The sequence below is a fragment of the Orbicella franksi genome, chromosome 2 (assembly GCF_964199315.1).
Source record: "Orbicella franksi chromosome 2, jaOrbFran1.1, whole genome shotgun sequence".
NCBI classification, from domain to species: Eukaryota; Metazoa; Cnidaria; class Anthozoa; order Scleractinia; family Merulinidae; genus Orbicella; species Orbicella franksi.
The window spans coordinates 3,143,523-3,160,354 of record NC_138146.1 but is presented as its reverse complement, the minus strand read 5'-3'; the positions used below and the strand labels follow the sequence as shown (position 1 = coordinate 3,160,354).

At 39.1% G+C, this 16,832-nt stretch overlaps 1 protein-coding gene and 1 pseudogene across 2 annotated transcripts; both read right to left on the bottom strand.

The window, feature by feature from the left end:
* Nucleotides 1-1,532: 1,532 nt before the first annotated feature.
* On the bottom strand, nt 1,533-4,562 carry LOC145467738 (putative skeletal organic matrix protein 5). The gene is made up of 7 exons (XM_081451340.1): nt 4,434-4,562; nt 4,312-4,338; nt 3,974-4,008; nt 3,660-3,810; nt 2,993-3,035; nt 2,145-2,271; nt 1,533-2,051 (listed from the first exon to the last, which is right to left on the bottom strand). The coding sequence occupies exons 1-7, from the start codon at nt 4,528-4,530 to the stop codon at nt 1,533-1,535; spliced, it is 999 nt and encodes a 332-aa protein (XP_081307466.1). The 5' UTR covers nt 4,531-4,562.
* A 5,728-nt stretch (nt 4,563-10,290) lies between these two features.
* On the bottom strand, nt 10,291-16,472 carry LOC145477003 (uncharacterized; annotated as a pseudogene). Its single transcript, XR_014047539.1, has 8 exons — nt 16,360-16,472; nt 16,129-16,201; nt 15,982-16,008; nt 15,063-15,106; nt 14,698-14,742; nt 13,673-13,726; nt 12,339-12,567; nt 10,291-12,002 (listed from the first exon to the last, which is right to left on the bottom strand). The product of XR_014047539.1 is annotated as an uncharacterized LOC145477003 (transcript).
* Between the last annotated feature and the right edge of the window lie 360 nt (nt 16,473-16,832).

Here is a 16,832-nt window from a genome sequence, read left to right as displayed (position 1 = left end):
AAAAAGAAAATCACTGAGCTGTTTCATTTTAAAAGTTCTTTAAAATTAAATCTAAAATTAAATTATCAAAGCTATGTTGTAGATTCGCGTCACCCAATCCGTTTTATAAAAAAATGTGTTATAAGAATATCGAGGTTGAAATTTGCGAAATTTTAAGAATAGTTTAAGAATAAACCCGGGGCGGAGATTTTGAAAAGAGTAAAATTTTTTGCGTCGGAAATTTGTTAAAACAACACAATTCTATCAGTGTTTTTAATTAAGCCGTATAAAATCTTTCCTTCTCTAAACGACAAAACTAGCCGCAAAGCAACTAAAACAGGACTAGCCGGATGTTCGATGCTCTGATGCCTGCAGGCTGGCTCTAAAATTACTCTTCTACCATGCATCCAGACACCAAATACCTTCGAAAACAGAAATGTCATACGCAGTAATTTTAGAATATTCACAAGATTATTTTAACCTTGCAATCGGTAGAAAAATAAGAATATTCAGCGTCAGTCGGAAAAGCAATATCCTCATAAAAAAAATAGAGAGTGTATTTTTAATTTCCTAGTTCAACCTAGTCGTTTGTACTTGACACAATCCATTCACTCAAGAAACACGGAAATAATTTTCTCAAGGCACAAATGCCGTAAAAGCTAAATCTAAGCCATATTGAAATATTCTATTTCAGCCACATTGAAATATTCTGAATCATTCAAATTTGAGTACGGTTAATCATTAATTCCTTAAAATGGATGCAGTTTACTGACAAACTGGTTGTTGTAATTTGCTAAAAATCATCAGCGTTAAGGCCTGTCCAAACGGAAATGTTTGGCGACCAAACAGCATCAAATATTGTTGGGTGACCAAACATTTTATATCGTTTGGCCACCTTGTTTGGTGCTGTTTGATCGTGTTTGATCGTGTTTGGTCGTGTTTGATAAAATTTGAAGACCATCAAACATTCGATCAAACAACTTAAAACATTTCTTTTGTTCTTTTGGACAGCCATATCAAACATGTTTGGCGCGCGCATGCGTCCCACGCTTGCTCAGCGGCTTGTATTGATAGTTTGATCTGTGTTTGATCAAACATGTTTTAACCGTTTGGTCACTCACTTCAACATCAGCATGTTTGGTCGCCAAACATTTCCCGTTTGGACAGGCCTTTATATTATAAAGAAAGGTTTCAGAATAACTCGTCCAAAATGTGCAGAAATTTTCCGTCTTAATCGCAAGTAATTAGAAAAACTGATCGGACTTGAACCGTTCATTCGCGGCGTTGTTATCGATACTTCTGTGTAGTCCAGCTAATTGTTAATTGCAGATGAGTAATGTTCAGTGAAGACCTGATATAAAACACAACAAAATAAGTCAAAAACATTTATTCCCACCACCGACTTTTTTGTTTGTTTTACAACAATCTTTTTATTTTAAAATCTACTCACAAAAATCATAGGGCTACTAAGCAGTTACGATGACTTAAGAGCTTATTTGTCAGGAGATACTTTTTTTGCTTTGAATGGCCTTAAAGGCGAGGAAAAGTTCTTCTCACTGCACCAAAATGTATCCCATGGCTTTGATGTGTTTGTCTCCATTATCTGGTGAGTGGAGTGCCTCGTTTCCACACGTGTTGGAGTCATCAGGGTTCCCGCCTGTACCAAACCCGATTCTGGAATCACAGCTGATGCATTCCTTTTGCTCATTGCTACTGATGCCAATTCTTGCTTTAGCACTATGAGCATTAGCACACGCAACATTGAACCCTTCCTTGTTACAGTTGTGCTGCAAGGAGGCCTGTGAACCAACCAACTTCTTCCACGTATGACGGCCCAGTGAGGTGTCGCGGTATTCGCCGTCAGCGATCAGTGAGTACAGAGAGTTTGCACGCTTGTTGATGACAATGAAGTTGATCCGATGGCCGATCTTCATACCAAGACAGATCTTGGAGAACGGTGTCTCCCAGTAAGTCGGTAACTTGGTCTCTTGGAAATCAAACCCACTAGTTCCTCCTGCAAGATTATAGCCATTTCTGTCGCTCCAAAAGGGAGAATCGTAATGAAACGTTGTCTGAAATGGATGAGAGAACATAAGATTTAAATTCGATAAATTTCCACACTGCTTGTAATTTTTGAAAAAACCATACTCTGAAGTAATTTATACCTTGTTCCCAGCGATCTTCATGGCCAGCGTCCATCCTCCATCTCCACATCCAAAGTTTCCCATGTGACAGTACACTGGAATCTTCTGGGAACTAAACATCAGTGGAATCACTTGACTCTTTGTCGACCTGATGAAAGAGGAGAAAGGAAAGAATGTTGGAGGATGAAGCCAATCCTTAAATCATTACTGCACGATCAGAGGATTTTCTCGCTCAGTTCGCCGTGTACTTCTACTCAAGCTCCAGTACCTTATAGTAACACTCTGGCTGGTGAGTAGCTTCGTTTGCTGCTGTTCAAAACAGCAGTGCAGTGCATAGTTTGCAACTGAAAGATAAGAACTCCAAACAAATTCTATACTTTGTACGCACTAGAGTGTAGTATCTTTGAACAAACACCAAGGGCTAAGTTAAAAGTTATTAAAGAGCCAGAGGAATAAACTGCTAGGACTGATTTCCGCTATTGATTTCTTCGCCGAATTGTTTGTAAAAATTTTCACTCTTCCCACAGACTATGGGTAGTCCCTCTTTCGCTTAGTCCGTCGAGCGAGACAGCAAAATAAACCGTGAGGAAATAATAGCGTTCTTCTTGAACCCAGGAGATCGCGCGGCCATTTTTTTTTCTCAGTCACGGTTTTCTTTCGCATCTCACACGACGGACTAAGCAAAAGAAGAACTACTTGTAGTCTACTCTTCCTTTGCCGAGGAGAGTTTATAAAATGAAGCATGCAGATCCGCCTAGAGCTTTGCTCTCTTCAACCGAACGCTTTCCAAGAGCTTCATCATGACAAAGTGCTGTAGGAAGTGAACGACTGTGAATTATTAAAACGTAATTTACTAACAGTGAACTTACTTGTGTTTGTCATACTGTTCCTTACAAGAGGACACGGGAGTGGCTGTAAAAAAGGATTAAACTTCTGTCAGATGTTTAAAATACAGTGTCCCCAATTAGCCCACATGGACTAAATACATTGACACTTAAATAAAGTTCTTACTTGACTGGATTGTTGTCAAATAAGAAACATGTGTGGGTGAAGGAGGGGTTGCGAGTGCGCGCTGGATGTTGCGTATCAGCTAGCGGGGACGGTACGATCATGCTGCAAAAAGCGATTTGATGGAAAAAGTTTGCAAAAGACGCTAATTTTTTCCGGCTGTCGTAAAAGTATTCGAAAGCAAATTCGTCCAGGTTGTAAAAAGATCTTTCAACTTCGTTTCGAGTTTGTTTGGTTTTGTGCCAAATATGGCGGCCAGAAATCAATGACACATTTGGAATTTACTTCCATCAGTTCACCTTGTGAATCAGTAGACCTTCACATGACCACTTTTCCTAACAAGTTAAGTGTTCAGAGTCATTCTCTTCAAGGGATATGACAGCCTTCTCGCGGCCATCTTGGTGTGGTGTGGTGTGAAAACTTGGATTATAAAAATGCTCTATTTTCAAACCGTCACGTGAAAACAAAGAATCAACGATATTACTTTGGTATACATGGGTGTGATAAAAAAAAATACGTAAAACTCACCTGTCACCAATAGCAACCAAGCGTTGCCATTGCAGAGCTCCAAGGCATTCTGGGAAGTACTGTAACGAACGGTGCCAGCAATACTCTGTGTACAGTTGTCAGCAGTGTCTCCAAACTTAATTGCACCACTTGGGGGTGGTGATGGTTGACACTGAAAACGATAAACGTTAAACAAACAAATAAAATATGGAATGCATGGCATGAAGATTATGTCTTACTTGTATGGTTTTATTAAATGTAGTTGAACATGTAGAGAAAAATTGAAGGAAGAAGTCTTCCAGGCTAATGACATATGACGTTGATTTTTCACCTACCTGAGCTGGACATATCCCATCGCGCCCGTTTCGACCTAAGATCAAGAGAAGACAAAAATACATTTGCTGTTTATGTGATGTGGTAGCTTGTGATTAAACAACCGTGGTAAATCTTCTTGGAGTTAATCGTTTTTTTACCCATTTTTATACCACTGTCGAATGGGAAAAACTTCCTAATTACTCCTCCAGGTTATTTTGGGAGATTTAATCTTATTACGCACTTGAAATACAGTCTCGATAACAATCTCCGAGCTGTGCAAATGGCCTTTCGTGAAATTGGGCATGCAGCACTAGGGAAAACTAGCTATCTTCAGAGTCAAAGGACAAACTTCTCTTACCAGGCGTGCCATCTCTACCGTCTCTACCTAAGATGAAAAAGGAAAGATTGACGTTAGTCTGGAAACAAATGCAGAAAGCCGAATAATGCAAGGATAGTAAACGCATTACTTATTTTCCTCACCGTCGCGGCATCTGCACGAAGAGCTCTGATCCTGACAAGCGGTTGCAAAAGAACTCAGGAAAAACGCCAGACCTAAGGCGAAAAACAAGCGAAACATTTTGACTCCCTCTCTGCTCCCAGGTCTTCGCTAAAATGAGAGAGATCAATTTGTTGTATGATTTTTAATCACGAATGAAACGGGAAAAAACAATTCAACCATGGAGATTATGATTTAATTCGTTTTAAAGGAGCATTTGTTATGATAAATCTGATACTAAATACTAGCTTCAGGCTATTGATAAGTTCCTAAATGTTTGACTTCTAAGTTTCTTTGTTCGTCAATTCTGCTCTCTGAGTGTTTGCTGAAAGAAAAACTAGAATGAACCAAAAAGAACAAAACTAGCTGCCAAAAAGAATAAAGCACCTCCTTTTATTATCTGGCTTTGGCTACAAAGAAAGAAATCATGCAATTTTTGTTAACATTTTACTCCATACTGAAACAGGAAAATGTGGAGTGACCCCAGAGCGATTATTCTTTATGATATAAATAAATTGAACTGATGCTGACACGCCACTCTTTATCTCAACTTTTTGACGAAATACACTACGGACTACCCTAAGAACTAGGGTAGTCCGTGGGGTAGTCCGTAGGGTAGTCCTTGGGGAAGTCCGTAGGGTAGTCTGTGGGGCAGTCTGTAGGGTTGTCCGTAGGGTTGTCCGTAGGGTTGTCCGTAGGGTTGTCCGTAGGGTTGTCCGTAGGGTTGTCCGTAGGGTTGTCCGTAGGGTTGTCCGTAGGGTTGTCCGTAGGGTTGTCCGTAGGGTTGTCCGTAGGGTTGTCCGTAGGGTTGTCCGTAGGGTAGTCAGTAGGGTTGTCCGTAGGGTTGGCCGTAGGGTAGTCCATAGGGTAGTCCGTAGGGTCGTCCGTAGGGTAGTCAGTAGAGTAGTCAGTAGGGTAGTCCGTAGGGTTGTCCGTAGGGTAATCCGTAGGGTAGTCAGTAGGGTAGTCCGTAGGGTAGTCAGTAGGGTAGTCAGTAGGGTAGTCCGTAGGGTTGGCCGTAGGGTAGTCCATAGGGTAGTCCGTAGGGGTAGTCCGCGTGATAGTCCGCGAAGCGGGGGTCCGTGTTTTCAACTATAGATCTCCACTGTTGTTTAGCATATCTGAAACAGGAAAAAATGGCTCCGGCTAGGAAACCACTTGTAATGACATGTTAGGTGGTTTTTATTACGTCAGTAAAACTAAATATACATCTTTGAAACAGAAAAAAATGGCTCTGGCTATGGAACCACTTGTAAAGACATATTTTTAAAAGTGGTTTTTATTACGTCAGTAACACTAAACATAGATCTTTGAAACAGGAAAAATGGCTGCAGCTAAGAAACCACTAAATATACATCTTTTGAACATGAAAAGATGTTGCGACCTATTATTATATGTGGATTATTTACCATGCGTGAAGTCAATGGACATTGGTCAAGATTTGTTATGGCGTGTTTATGGACTCCAACTGCTTGTCAGCCCACACACACGCAAAAAAACACGAAGGCCAATATCCAGCCATCTCGCACAAACAAGCTTGATTAAATTAATCAAATTTATTGATTCCTTTTACCGGTAGTATCATGTACGATGTTTTAATCCACCATGAAAACGATGCTGTTATGTAATTCATCCCTCAACTTTTCAACTTCACTGAGGTTAACACGATTCGTTTTGAGTACTTCCAACAGAATGCAAAATAAAACGTCGATCAAAATCAAGCAGCGTTAAAAACAACGAGCACCTTAAGCTTATACTAACATTAATGGTCTTAGAGGCAAAGGCAAGTTACAGTAACCACACGTTAATACTACAGAAAGCGTTCTTTTAAATTCTACGCGTTTAAATTGTGGAACATAACAAATAATGACTTAAGAACTACCGCCTAAATCTACCTTAGCAATAATGTCGACTTGACAAATTCTATTGACTTTGTTATTTACGGCTTATTAAGCAGTTTTCATTCTTATGTTTGCCTAATTGTATCTAGATTAGACACTGGTATTATTTTTCTTTTATTCTATCTTTTTTTTTCTCGGCGATGGAAGCATAGACGTGCTACAGAACTCTTCAATCCGAGCTTAACTAAAATTTACTACAACTGCTACTTAATACTTTGATTTCTCTTCCTTACCATAGTTTCGCTAGCATGAAAGAAGTTCAGGTTTCTTATGTTCCTGACTTAAACAAAACGACAAAACCTGAATTACTTAGACTTAATAATGAGTATTATAAACTTGTTTCACTCTATACTATGTCATCTGTTTTGCTGTCTTTATAGACATTTCATTACATATCATAGTGATATTCTATCAAGTTCTGATAAGTATCACACGGCTCATAGTATCAACTTTGACTCAACCTTGACTTCCCTTCCTTCCCTTAACAGGCTTTCACTAGAATAACAGAAATCCTTGTTGCTTATGTCGCTGACAGAAACAGGAAAAAGTTAAATAAAAGCAGTCATGGATACCATTTGTTAGCTTTTGTTTTGACAAATAAATTGAATGCTGAATGATGCCATTTTATAAAACCAAAGAATAATGAATCCAGGAATGAATTAAGATTCACCGAGACTTAAAATGGGTATTACATTTAATATATAGGCTATGTTATCTGCTTTAGGATCTTTACAGACACTTCAGCTACTGATCTATATGCAAATGTAACATTGTGGCATTCTGTCTAGTTCTGATAAGAATCAAAGTGGGCAATGGGGGGTTACCTTCAAAAAAGAAAATCACTGAGCTGTTTCATTTGAAAAGTTCTTTAAAATTAAATCTAAAATTAAATTATTAAAACTATGTTGTAGATTCGCGTCACCCAATCTTGCAATTCAACACGTTCAATTCCCAATGTCTTGCGTTTAAGATGGTTATAGCTAATGACACCATTTTTCGTGCGGAAGGAAAATAACCAAACAAAATCTTCTGTCAACAGTGCGTCAACACAAACGTGTAGCAAATAAAAATTGAGCTGTGACAAGAAATCGTTCTACAGTGAGAAGTATTGCCGGTATACACAAAGGGACTACAGATATCTCTGGGATAGAGGAAAAACTTGGTATACTATTTGTGTGTCCGGTTATAAACTAAAAACATTCAGATTATGCCCAGACTTATATGGTATTCTGTAAACGCCTCTGTTTTATTCTTTTAGGACGCAAACTACTCAAACGATCGTTTGTAAACACAAAACTTTGTCAATTTGTCGGTACTGACAAAGCAAATGCTCTATATTTAAACAGGAAAAAACCAAGAAACCAGAGAAAACTGTCAAGAATACGTAACTGCCGAGAAGCTTTACATAAAAACGTCTCGAGTCTAGCTAAACGTTCCAGCTTCTAACTTTTGTCATGTTTGGTCGATACATTTTCAGTGCTTTCAGATGAAAAACAAAAATTACGGCAAAAAATGCGAAACATTTCATTTACCACCCTCCCACAATAATGGGAACAATTAGACGCTTTGTTTGCCATTTTTGAAACAGGAAAAATTGGTACCCCCAAGGCCATTTGCTATGATCATACTTAATTGAGGGAAATGGTTAGGAAACTTGGCAAAGTTCTTTGTAGCATGTTTTTGTTGGCTATTTTGGGGGTTAACTTTGCACAAAACCTTGCAAAATACAAAAGTTGGTTACGTGTGCTCATACAACTAACCAGTAGGAGTATTGCGATTATGTAACTCATACATAGTCAATGAACATAAAACAAAAGATGTGCAGGGTCAAGGGCCTTCCAAAATAAATCTTAGTCTGTTTCTTTACTTCTTTGATATTGACCTGCCTTCCTAACCATTTCCCTCAATTAACCATGTTATGATCAATCAATTTATTTCTGTTACAAAAGTGTTTGACTGAATGCTAAAGCGATAGTGTTGCGTAAGACATTTCTCATCTTTTCGACTTCAAAATCGACTTGTTACTCGATTAGTTTTGAGTACTTGCATCCTCGGAGACCCAGGGGCAGCAAGTAGGGAGGACGCGATATTTTTGGGCGGAGCGGGAGAGCCCCGGGGCACTTACTCTTACCGAACCAGTTCCGGAAGCGTTTGAATTCCATCCTGCTGATTGGCCAGAAAAATATAGAACGCCGCTGTGTGAGTTGAGTCCAGGTGCAAAGTCGAACGAATCGACCATCTCCCTCCACTAACATAAACCTACGTTAGATCTCATATCGTTCAGCGGATTCTCCCTACCCGAAAAACCACTTTGAGCCTCTGCGGTGGAGAGAGAGCAAAGACAACCACAACAACGACAACAGCAACAAAGTACAAGTAAACGACATCAACGTATACGTAGACATTTATTCCAGTAAAAGCTCTCCAGAGTGGACCAGTTCTTGAACAAAAAGCTGTATATATCCGAAATGAACGTTTCTTTGCGTCTACAGACTATTATTTTAAAGAAACAGTTTTGCTCTGATTGAGTCTAACTGAGTATTGAGTACTTGCTTAAGATTTCTGATATATAAAATCAGGAGCCATAATCGGGGACGGAGACCGTAAGTCTTGGGATCCGCGCGCACCTATGATATGGGACTTTTTCTATTTTTAGAACAAATTGCGCCATCTTGACGTCATATATCCGCGCGGATCCACGCACATGTCGGGGGCTCTCGCCTGGATGTTGTCACGTTGCGTGATCAAATAGTGAGAGTTGAGAGACCTTGAGAGATTATCTTGCGTATTTTTCACAGCGATGGCAGGGAATAAGGCAGGGAATACGAACCAGGGCGCTTATGTGTAGTTTTATGCTCTGAGCTAACGGAAAAGGTGGGTTTTTCGGGGTCGAAAACGAGACTTTAATCTCGCGCTGGGAATGAATAATAAGATCTGCTCGCGCTAGTTGTAAGCTTACGCGTATGTCTTTGCTTTTGTTCTGACTTAAGAATACAGCAAGAAACTCTCTACTCTGGTATCGAGTTAATTTGTGAGTTTCTCAGACAATGGTTAATCATAACCAAAACCTGTTTTGACGGTTTCTTATTGTTTCTGCTTGTTTGGTGAGTTTGCAAAAGTTTTTGAAAGGAGTCTGACTCGTACAATTAGCTCATTTGCATAGTGCAGCTCGTGCACTTTCAAGTCCGAGTAGGTGTTTCAATTGTCAACAAATCTTGACAAAGATTTCTTTCGTTATCTTTTGTGCTGAGATGCTGCAACAAATTTCACGAACGCAAAAAAGGCTACTAACATCATGTGTGTTTCTTCAACATAAGCGTAGTGAAGTTTTACACTGCGAAAATGAAAATAGACTAGGAGGTTTGATAACTCGATCAACAAAATCGAAATCGTTATTCGAAGTTGATTAAAGAAAGCGTCATTGTAACTTTGCTGATTATTTCTGCTTTATTCACATATTTTCAGCTTAGCTTTTAATATGTTCTCAAACATTTATCAATCTTAAACATATTTAAAAACTATAGAGTTATTGTTTGAGTTCGATGTACGCTTTCACACGAAAGTGCGGCGGAAGTACAATTTGTCATGTTTACTGACTGTACAAAACACTCATCGGCGGGCGCTCTCATTCATCGACAACAGAGAATTTACGGGATTTTACACGAATAAAACTGAGCAGTATCTACGGACGTAAAGTTATTGGGCCTTGATGAAACATCAAGCGTTGCTTACAATTCAGGCGAAACTCAAACTAGCAATTATTTTGTTCTACTTTTCGGTCGCGGCAGACTGGCAAACTCCTCGCAAGCGTGTGACAAGAGGAGCTAGGAAACTGTGAAGTCCTGAAGCTCTGCTATTTCTAAATATATCCAGCTAGTTTTTTGCTGTGTAATGGAAAAGCTGTTAATCTTTAACATATGTGAAATTCAAAGTGGAGTAATGTACAGCTCATGTAAAAGAAGCATCCGTCGGAACACAACTTGGTCAGCGATATATATAAGCTTAAAGCGGAACATACCTAAATTCGACATTGTCTTACTTCACTTAAACTGGAGCAGCTTACGACGAAAATACTTAAGCAAAATTCCAACAGACGTAAACGCGTTGAGTTGCGGGCCAAAAACATGAAAAATTTCGGGAATTTCCAACGCCATTTCCCCCGCGCGACATTCGCAAAAATCCTCGCTGCATGTACGCGCGTGTGTCGCAGGCGATGGCGCAATTTGTTCTAAAAATAGAATTATTGTCCCATATCATGGGGACAACCCCAATACTAGAAATGGCGCGCGCTTACGGTCTCCGTCCCCGATTATGGCTCCTGATAAAATTTAATATATCAGGCAGTCAAGTTCACTCCTACATTTCTTTAAGATGGCAAAATGATCTTGATGTGGTTTCCGATTCCGGCTGAGTTCTGATGTTCGGCAACACGTTGAAATAGGTGCTGGCGAGTTGCCACCTTATGTGCATAATCGTAGATTATGATGCACAAACTAAGCAACTAAAACTTTTATAATGCAAAAACTAAGCTACACATTTACTTGACAATGACATCCGACGATGTCGAGAAGTCGTGTATTTTTTTCGCTAATATTTCTGTTGAAAATATTCCCTCAAGCCTTACTTATTCGTTTACAGACGAAACGGATATGTAGGCGTGAATAATAACTTAGTAAGCAGACAATCGCCTTCGTTGACTATTCTCATTTATATACTAAGTCAAAGCATTAGTTCATACCTATGATCTATTGGAGGATAGACGTATGGATGACGTCATTAAGATTTTTTGTTTCTTTATTATGTAAAACAAGTAGATTTCATGTTGCGTCTTTCTTGATCAGATACATATCTTAGAAATTCCTTACACACTGTAAGACTGAGTTAACAATTTTTCTTTTTTTTTTATTTTACACTACCCCGTGTTAAAGTTTGCACTGCTAATAAAACGTCTGCACTTAAACTCTACTCGTTGTTTATTAAAACTCAACAAGTTCCTCGTATAGTTTTCAACTTAAGTTTGCTTCTAACGCACCATCACCCAGATTGCTTTGTTCAGATAGCAGTAGCCCGCGATACACTTGGTGCCACGCGCTTTGCTGTCGTCGGAGAAGATGTAATTGTTGTTGTAGACATCCGCATCATTCCACATGTCAAGCCACTTGTCAGAACCGCCATTGTGGACTTCAGAAATCCCACGGTCTGATAGAAGAACAGTGTTGATATTGCGTCAAAACCTACAGCGGGACTTTTCTTATTGATCTGCTGGGCTGTACTTGTAAAACCCGTACACGCTCATTCTCAATTTAGCAGACTTCCCCATTAAGAACTCTTCGAACTCTGTTTTTCCTTTTTGTGGCGCGCCCGCCTTCCTGTTGTAAATAGTCCGGATGTTGCTGTCGTTACTAAACCGGAACATAACTTCTTTCCAGTTCTCCATGTCAGGGTGGATATGACTCGCGGCATCTGTGTACTTACTTTTTGCGGCCAGTGTCGAAAATCCAGCTTTGATGAAGAGGAAGCTTGGGGAGAACTTTGTGGCGACTAGAGTCCAGCCTCCACCCTCAGTTTCCATGTCGCAAAAAGCTTGAAACGAGTCTTCTGATGGGCCTCCGTTTGGGTCGATCCAGTAGAGTCCGTTACCATGACTATGACCTAAAGGAAAAGCGAAAAAAAACCTGTTGAAGAAATAATGTTGCTGTTCCATTCTTTGAAGAATCAGTTCATTTTTAAAAAGGAAACAACATTTTTCATTTTACAAAACATGTTTCGACAATCCTAAGGAAAATAAAATGGGACAGAAATTCCCGGTAATAGTTTTTTGAAAATTTGGGAAATGTTGTAAGCAATGTTGTCCTCTTTATTGCAAATTTCGTAAAAAATGTTGTTTTATTCGCCACTGGAAATTTCCGGAAATTCAAGACCGGAATTATCGGTCAAAGGAATAGCGCCCCGTTATTCTTATTCGATGCTGTTGGTTTCGGAAGTCACCTGAATTTAAAATATCCAGACAATGACGACCAGATTTATTAGGCGGTTGACCTTTCCCAGCAGTCATCAATGGCAACCAAGCGCTTCCATCACATAGTTGCAAAGAATTATGGGAATCACTGAAACGAACTGTGCCAGCGGTAAGCAGTGTACAATTGTCAGCAGTGTCACCAAACTTGATTGCACCTTGGGACCGTTTTGTTGCTAATTCAGGTTCGCCTTTCTGTCCCTGAAAAGTTGAAAGTTCATTTCGTGTAAATTAGTTGTGGGTAGATGAATGCTACGAAGAGTAATTTTAGTGCTAAAGCCGGCTGATGCAAACGTTACAAAGTAGGAGTCATATATGAGTTAGTAGGGCAACTCTTCAGAAAATTCTGTCGCAGAGAATTTCCTGATTATTTGAGTCACGCAAACTTGGATTTCATCGAGAGAGTACCTTTTTGCTAAGTAATCCCTCCCAATTTATTTTTAATATAGATCACTCCGGCCAGGTTTCTTAAATCCTAGGAGGGCGTGGAAAAAACTAATCTTGTTAAGACGCGGATTTTGCTCACGTGGACAAAACAAGCAGTTTCTCAATTGAAAAATTTCACATTCACGCAGCGTGCGCGATGACATCCTCCAAAGAAATGGATACCCTGTCTAAAAATAACTTGAGAAGCCTCACCCCGCGGGAATGATACCCATATGTGTGGGATTATCTCTGTTACCCTGCATTCTCTCTTGATTTTAGATACTGATGGCAAATAAACCTTGTCACAACTTTTGTAAGCATTTGCCATAATCTTCTGTAGAGCATCAAGGAACAGGATGAAGCAAAAGACTATGATCCCGGATCGTCTCTTGAATGAAGGGAAGAAAAATTTTCTACCATTTAATCGATTATTACTCTAACAAGAGCTTTTGAAATCCTGAAAGAATTGAATTACGTTCGAACCTCCCGTAAGTGCTTAAGGAAAATGGTCCCTTACTAGAGTTTACACCATATTGGGTCGAAATCTGGCTCATTTTAGCATATGGTAATTGTAGAGACTTGCCTCATCACATTGTGTCAGTGCCCATCTAAACCCATATAATAGCTTTTAGTAGCCACAAAAGTATCAGTAAGCTTTCCAAAACTTCAGAATATCGTGGTTCGCTTCTGACAAACGACCACAACTTATTATCCAATGAGAGGTGGTCGCTTACAAGAGGTTCCAAATGTAGTGATTTGACTTGGAAACTTTTGGTATTTGGAAAACTGGTCGCTGAGGAGAGAGGGTCGCTTTCGTGAGGTGGTCGCAACCTCTAGGAATTATTTAATAATTAAAAATCATAACGGAAGATTTACCAACCTTTGTACCGTTTATCCCGTCATTTCCTCGAAAGTCTTTTTCGCCCCTGGCACCCTCCTCATAAAAATATTATTATTATTTCTAATTATTTGCGAGACATTTGACTCGTAAAGTTATATAAATTCTTAACACTCTGATAAAGAAAAAGCTTTTTGTATGCATAAGATATCATTGAGGATCCCAGTTATCTAATTCAATAACTAAACAAGCCATGATCATTTATTATGCAACGGGAATTAGAGAAAATGAGACAAATTTAGAAACCGACCAGCCCCAGTCGAACTTTTCCTGAGTGTTCTCAACGGGAGCGTTTTATGAGGGGTGGGGGTGGGGGTCTGGAATTGCATTCTCAGCTATCAGGAGATTTTGCAAATCTCTTATCTCAGCTGTCAATTAAAACGCAGCGTTTCGCAGCTGCCAGTTATTTGCTATATTGGTTTAGCGCGCTCAAAGCCGACAATAAAGCCCGCTTTTGTCTGTATTGCTTAAGTAAACATTTTTTTTTTCAGCCAACCACTGACAGAGCACACACAGATTTCAAACTGGGTTAAAAAAATTACATAAAGACAACTTTCAATGTGCACCTCAACCAACTAAAATAAATAGCTATTTACATTCACCTAGCCATAAAACCCATACAGTATTGCATTAACATTAACTTAACGAAATATTAAAATGATTTATTACATGACTTGTGTTTGTAGCCGATATAACGCGCGCTCTTATTGGGTAATACTAGGATATTATATTATCGTAATACAATGCACGGTCCAATTACGAGCCTGCAAAACCAAGTAAAAAGCCATATAATATACTACTTGTTAACCTCGAACGTTTAGTCTTTACGGGAAAATCTCAAACCTCGGCCTTGCCGTATTGACCTCGCCATCGCTCGGTCAGTTCGACAAGGTCTCGGTTTGAGATTTTCCCGTTAAGACCTCACATTCGGTCAATAAGTAGTTATTAATAAAGAATGGAAATAACACTTTAATTAAGTTAAATGATTCTGAAAAGATATTACCAACCTTTGCACCGTTTTCACGAAAAAATCCTTGTTCGCCCTTCTGCCCCTAGAACAAGGGGAAAAACACTTGAAACTTGCTTTCCATTTACCATCTACTTATCTTTTGAAGAAAGTGCGATCTGCTACAATAGGGAGCTGAAGCAACGACAACGGCGACGCTGAAGACAAGTTTTCGCAAAAAGTGAATTTGCAGAATTTTGCTCCGTGATCGTGCAGATATTTAGAATAACTCTCTTATTTCCAACGTTCTCTTTGCCTTTCCCTCTATTATCTGCTTATGAACAGAAAATTCTTACAGCAAAAACGATGATTTGATTAATCAAGGCAAGATCTATTTTATTTTACAACATCTCTTGTTATATGTACCTTTTCTCCGTTTTTCCCGTCGCGTCCGTCGCGACCATCTTTTCCTATAAGGATTAACAAAAATAGAAACAGGATTTCAGTTTTTCAGCATTTTATGGAGAAACCTGCAGCGAATTCTTATGAAGACTAGTATATTTTTCATATTCCTTCCAAACTGCAATGACCACTTTGTAACACACATGTACAATAAAAGAACGAATGAAAAGACAAATGCCTGCCAATGGAAAATTGTCTTGCCCAGAATTAGAATAAGTTTCTTGAACGCTGACTGTAAATTATACTATTTTAGAAAACAGCCTTAAGAAAACACGCGCGCTGATTGGTTAAAAATCGTGTTTCTGGTTAACAATGAGATTATGAGCTCGAGATTCTATGAGGTGTTATAGTTCACCACTAAATTTTCTCCGATTCCTATTGGTTTAAATTGATCACGTGACGCGATAGGGGTCCGGCATCCGCGGAGAGACACTATCAGCCCATAGTGCCCTTCCGAGGAAAATACCCGGATGTATAGTACTCGTCCGTTAAAATATTTCTGTAAACAAGCGGGCTTATAGAAAATAAACAATTGAATTTGTATTAATAGGGTTTTTGTTTTCTTTTTCAAATTTTACATTTGGCTTTCACGGCTTTCATCTAAAAAGTTGAAAACAATTCAATATGACTTTTGAACTGGCGCACGGAAGAAAATTTGGTGGTGAACAATAAAGACAATAGAGTGTTTATGTCTCGGAACTATCGGTCTGATAGTTGCCCCTTGGAAATTTGATGTTCTTAAAACTAGCATATTTGCCCTCGAAGCTTCTCTTCTCGGGCAAATATTTGTTTAAAGAACATCAAATTTCCGCGGGGCAACTATCAGCTGATAGTTCCTCGGTTAATAAGTAGTTATTAACATTGTAATACTTATTTCTGATACCGTTTTGACCATCCCGGCCGTCTCTACCTAAAGAAAGAAGCAGAGAACGTACGTTGATTAATGAAAAACTTAAGGGACATCATGTGAAAAGCGTGAAATATAAAGTGAGTAACACTGGGGCATAAAAACATTATTTGTCGTTCTCACCGTCTCGACAACAGCAGCATTCTTTCGAAAACCACTGTCCACACTGGTTTTGCTGTGTCCCATTTGAAGAAACCTGCAAAACGTACCTCGGTCATATGAGTATCGAGAATGTCTTAGCTCGAAAGGTTTTGTGACCAGGTGGGTAGAAATAATTAATTCCCAACTTTTTGCAGGTTTAATAAAGATCAAATCACACACAGATTGAATAATGAACAGTCAACCTAAACTTGCCTTGCTAGCTGATTTGGTCGGAGTACTTGCAAAAGTTGAACGCAAGATGAGAACGAAAAAGAACAGCAAAGGCAAACGAACCATTTTAACTTGTTCGCCCAGAGTTGCCGCGCCGAAAGCTCTAACAAAAGGCATCAACCTTTACTTGCATCTCATTTATGTTTCAGTACATCTCATGTTGGAAAAGTTTCATTATTTAATTAGGGTTACAAGCATTGTTTCAGTATATAGGGACTTTAACCTGCGTTTCAGTATGTGAAGCTATAAGACTGAACTCTTTCAGTATTTAAAACTATAAGAAGTATTTCCGTATTTGGAACTAATGGTTTCATCATTATTTAGGGAAGCCATACATAATTAGCGTGTTCCAGTAAAACAGCCCGCCATGGCGGTTATTTTGGGAGACTGATTTACAAATAAACTGATTTGCAAATTACTGTAGTGGAAACTGGCCCTAAACAAGACATTGAAAC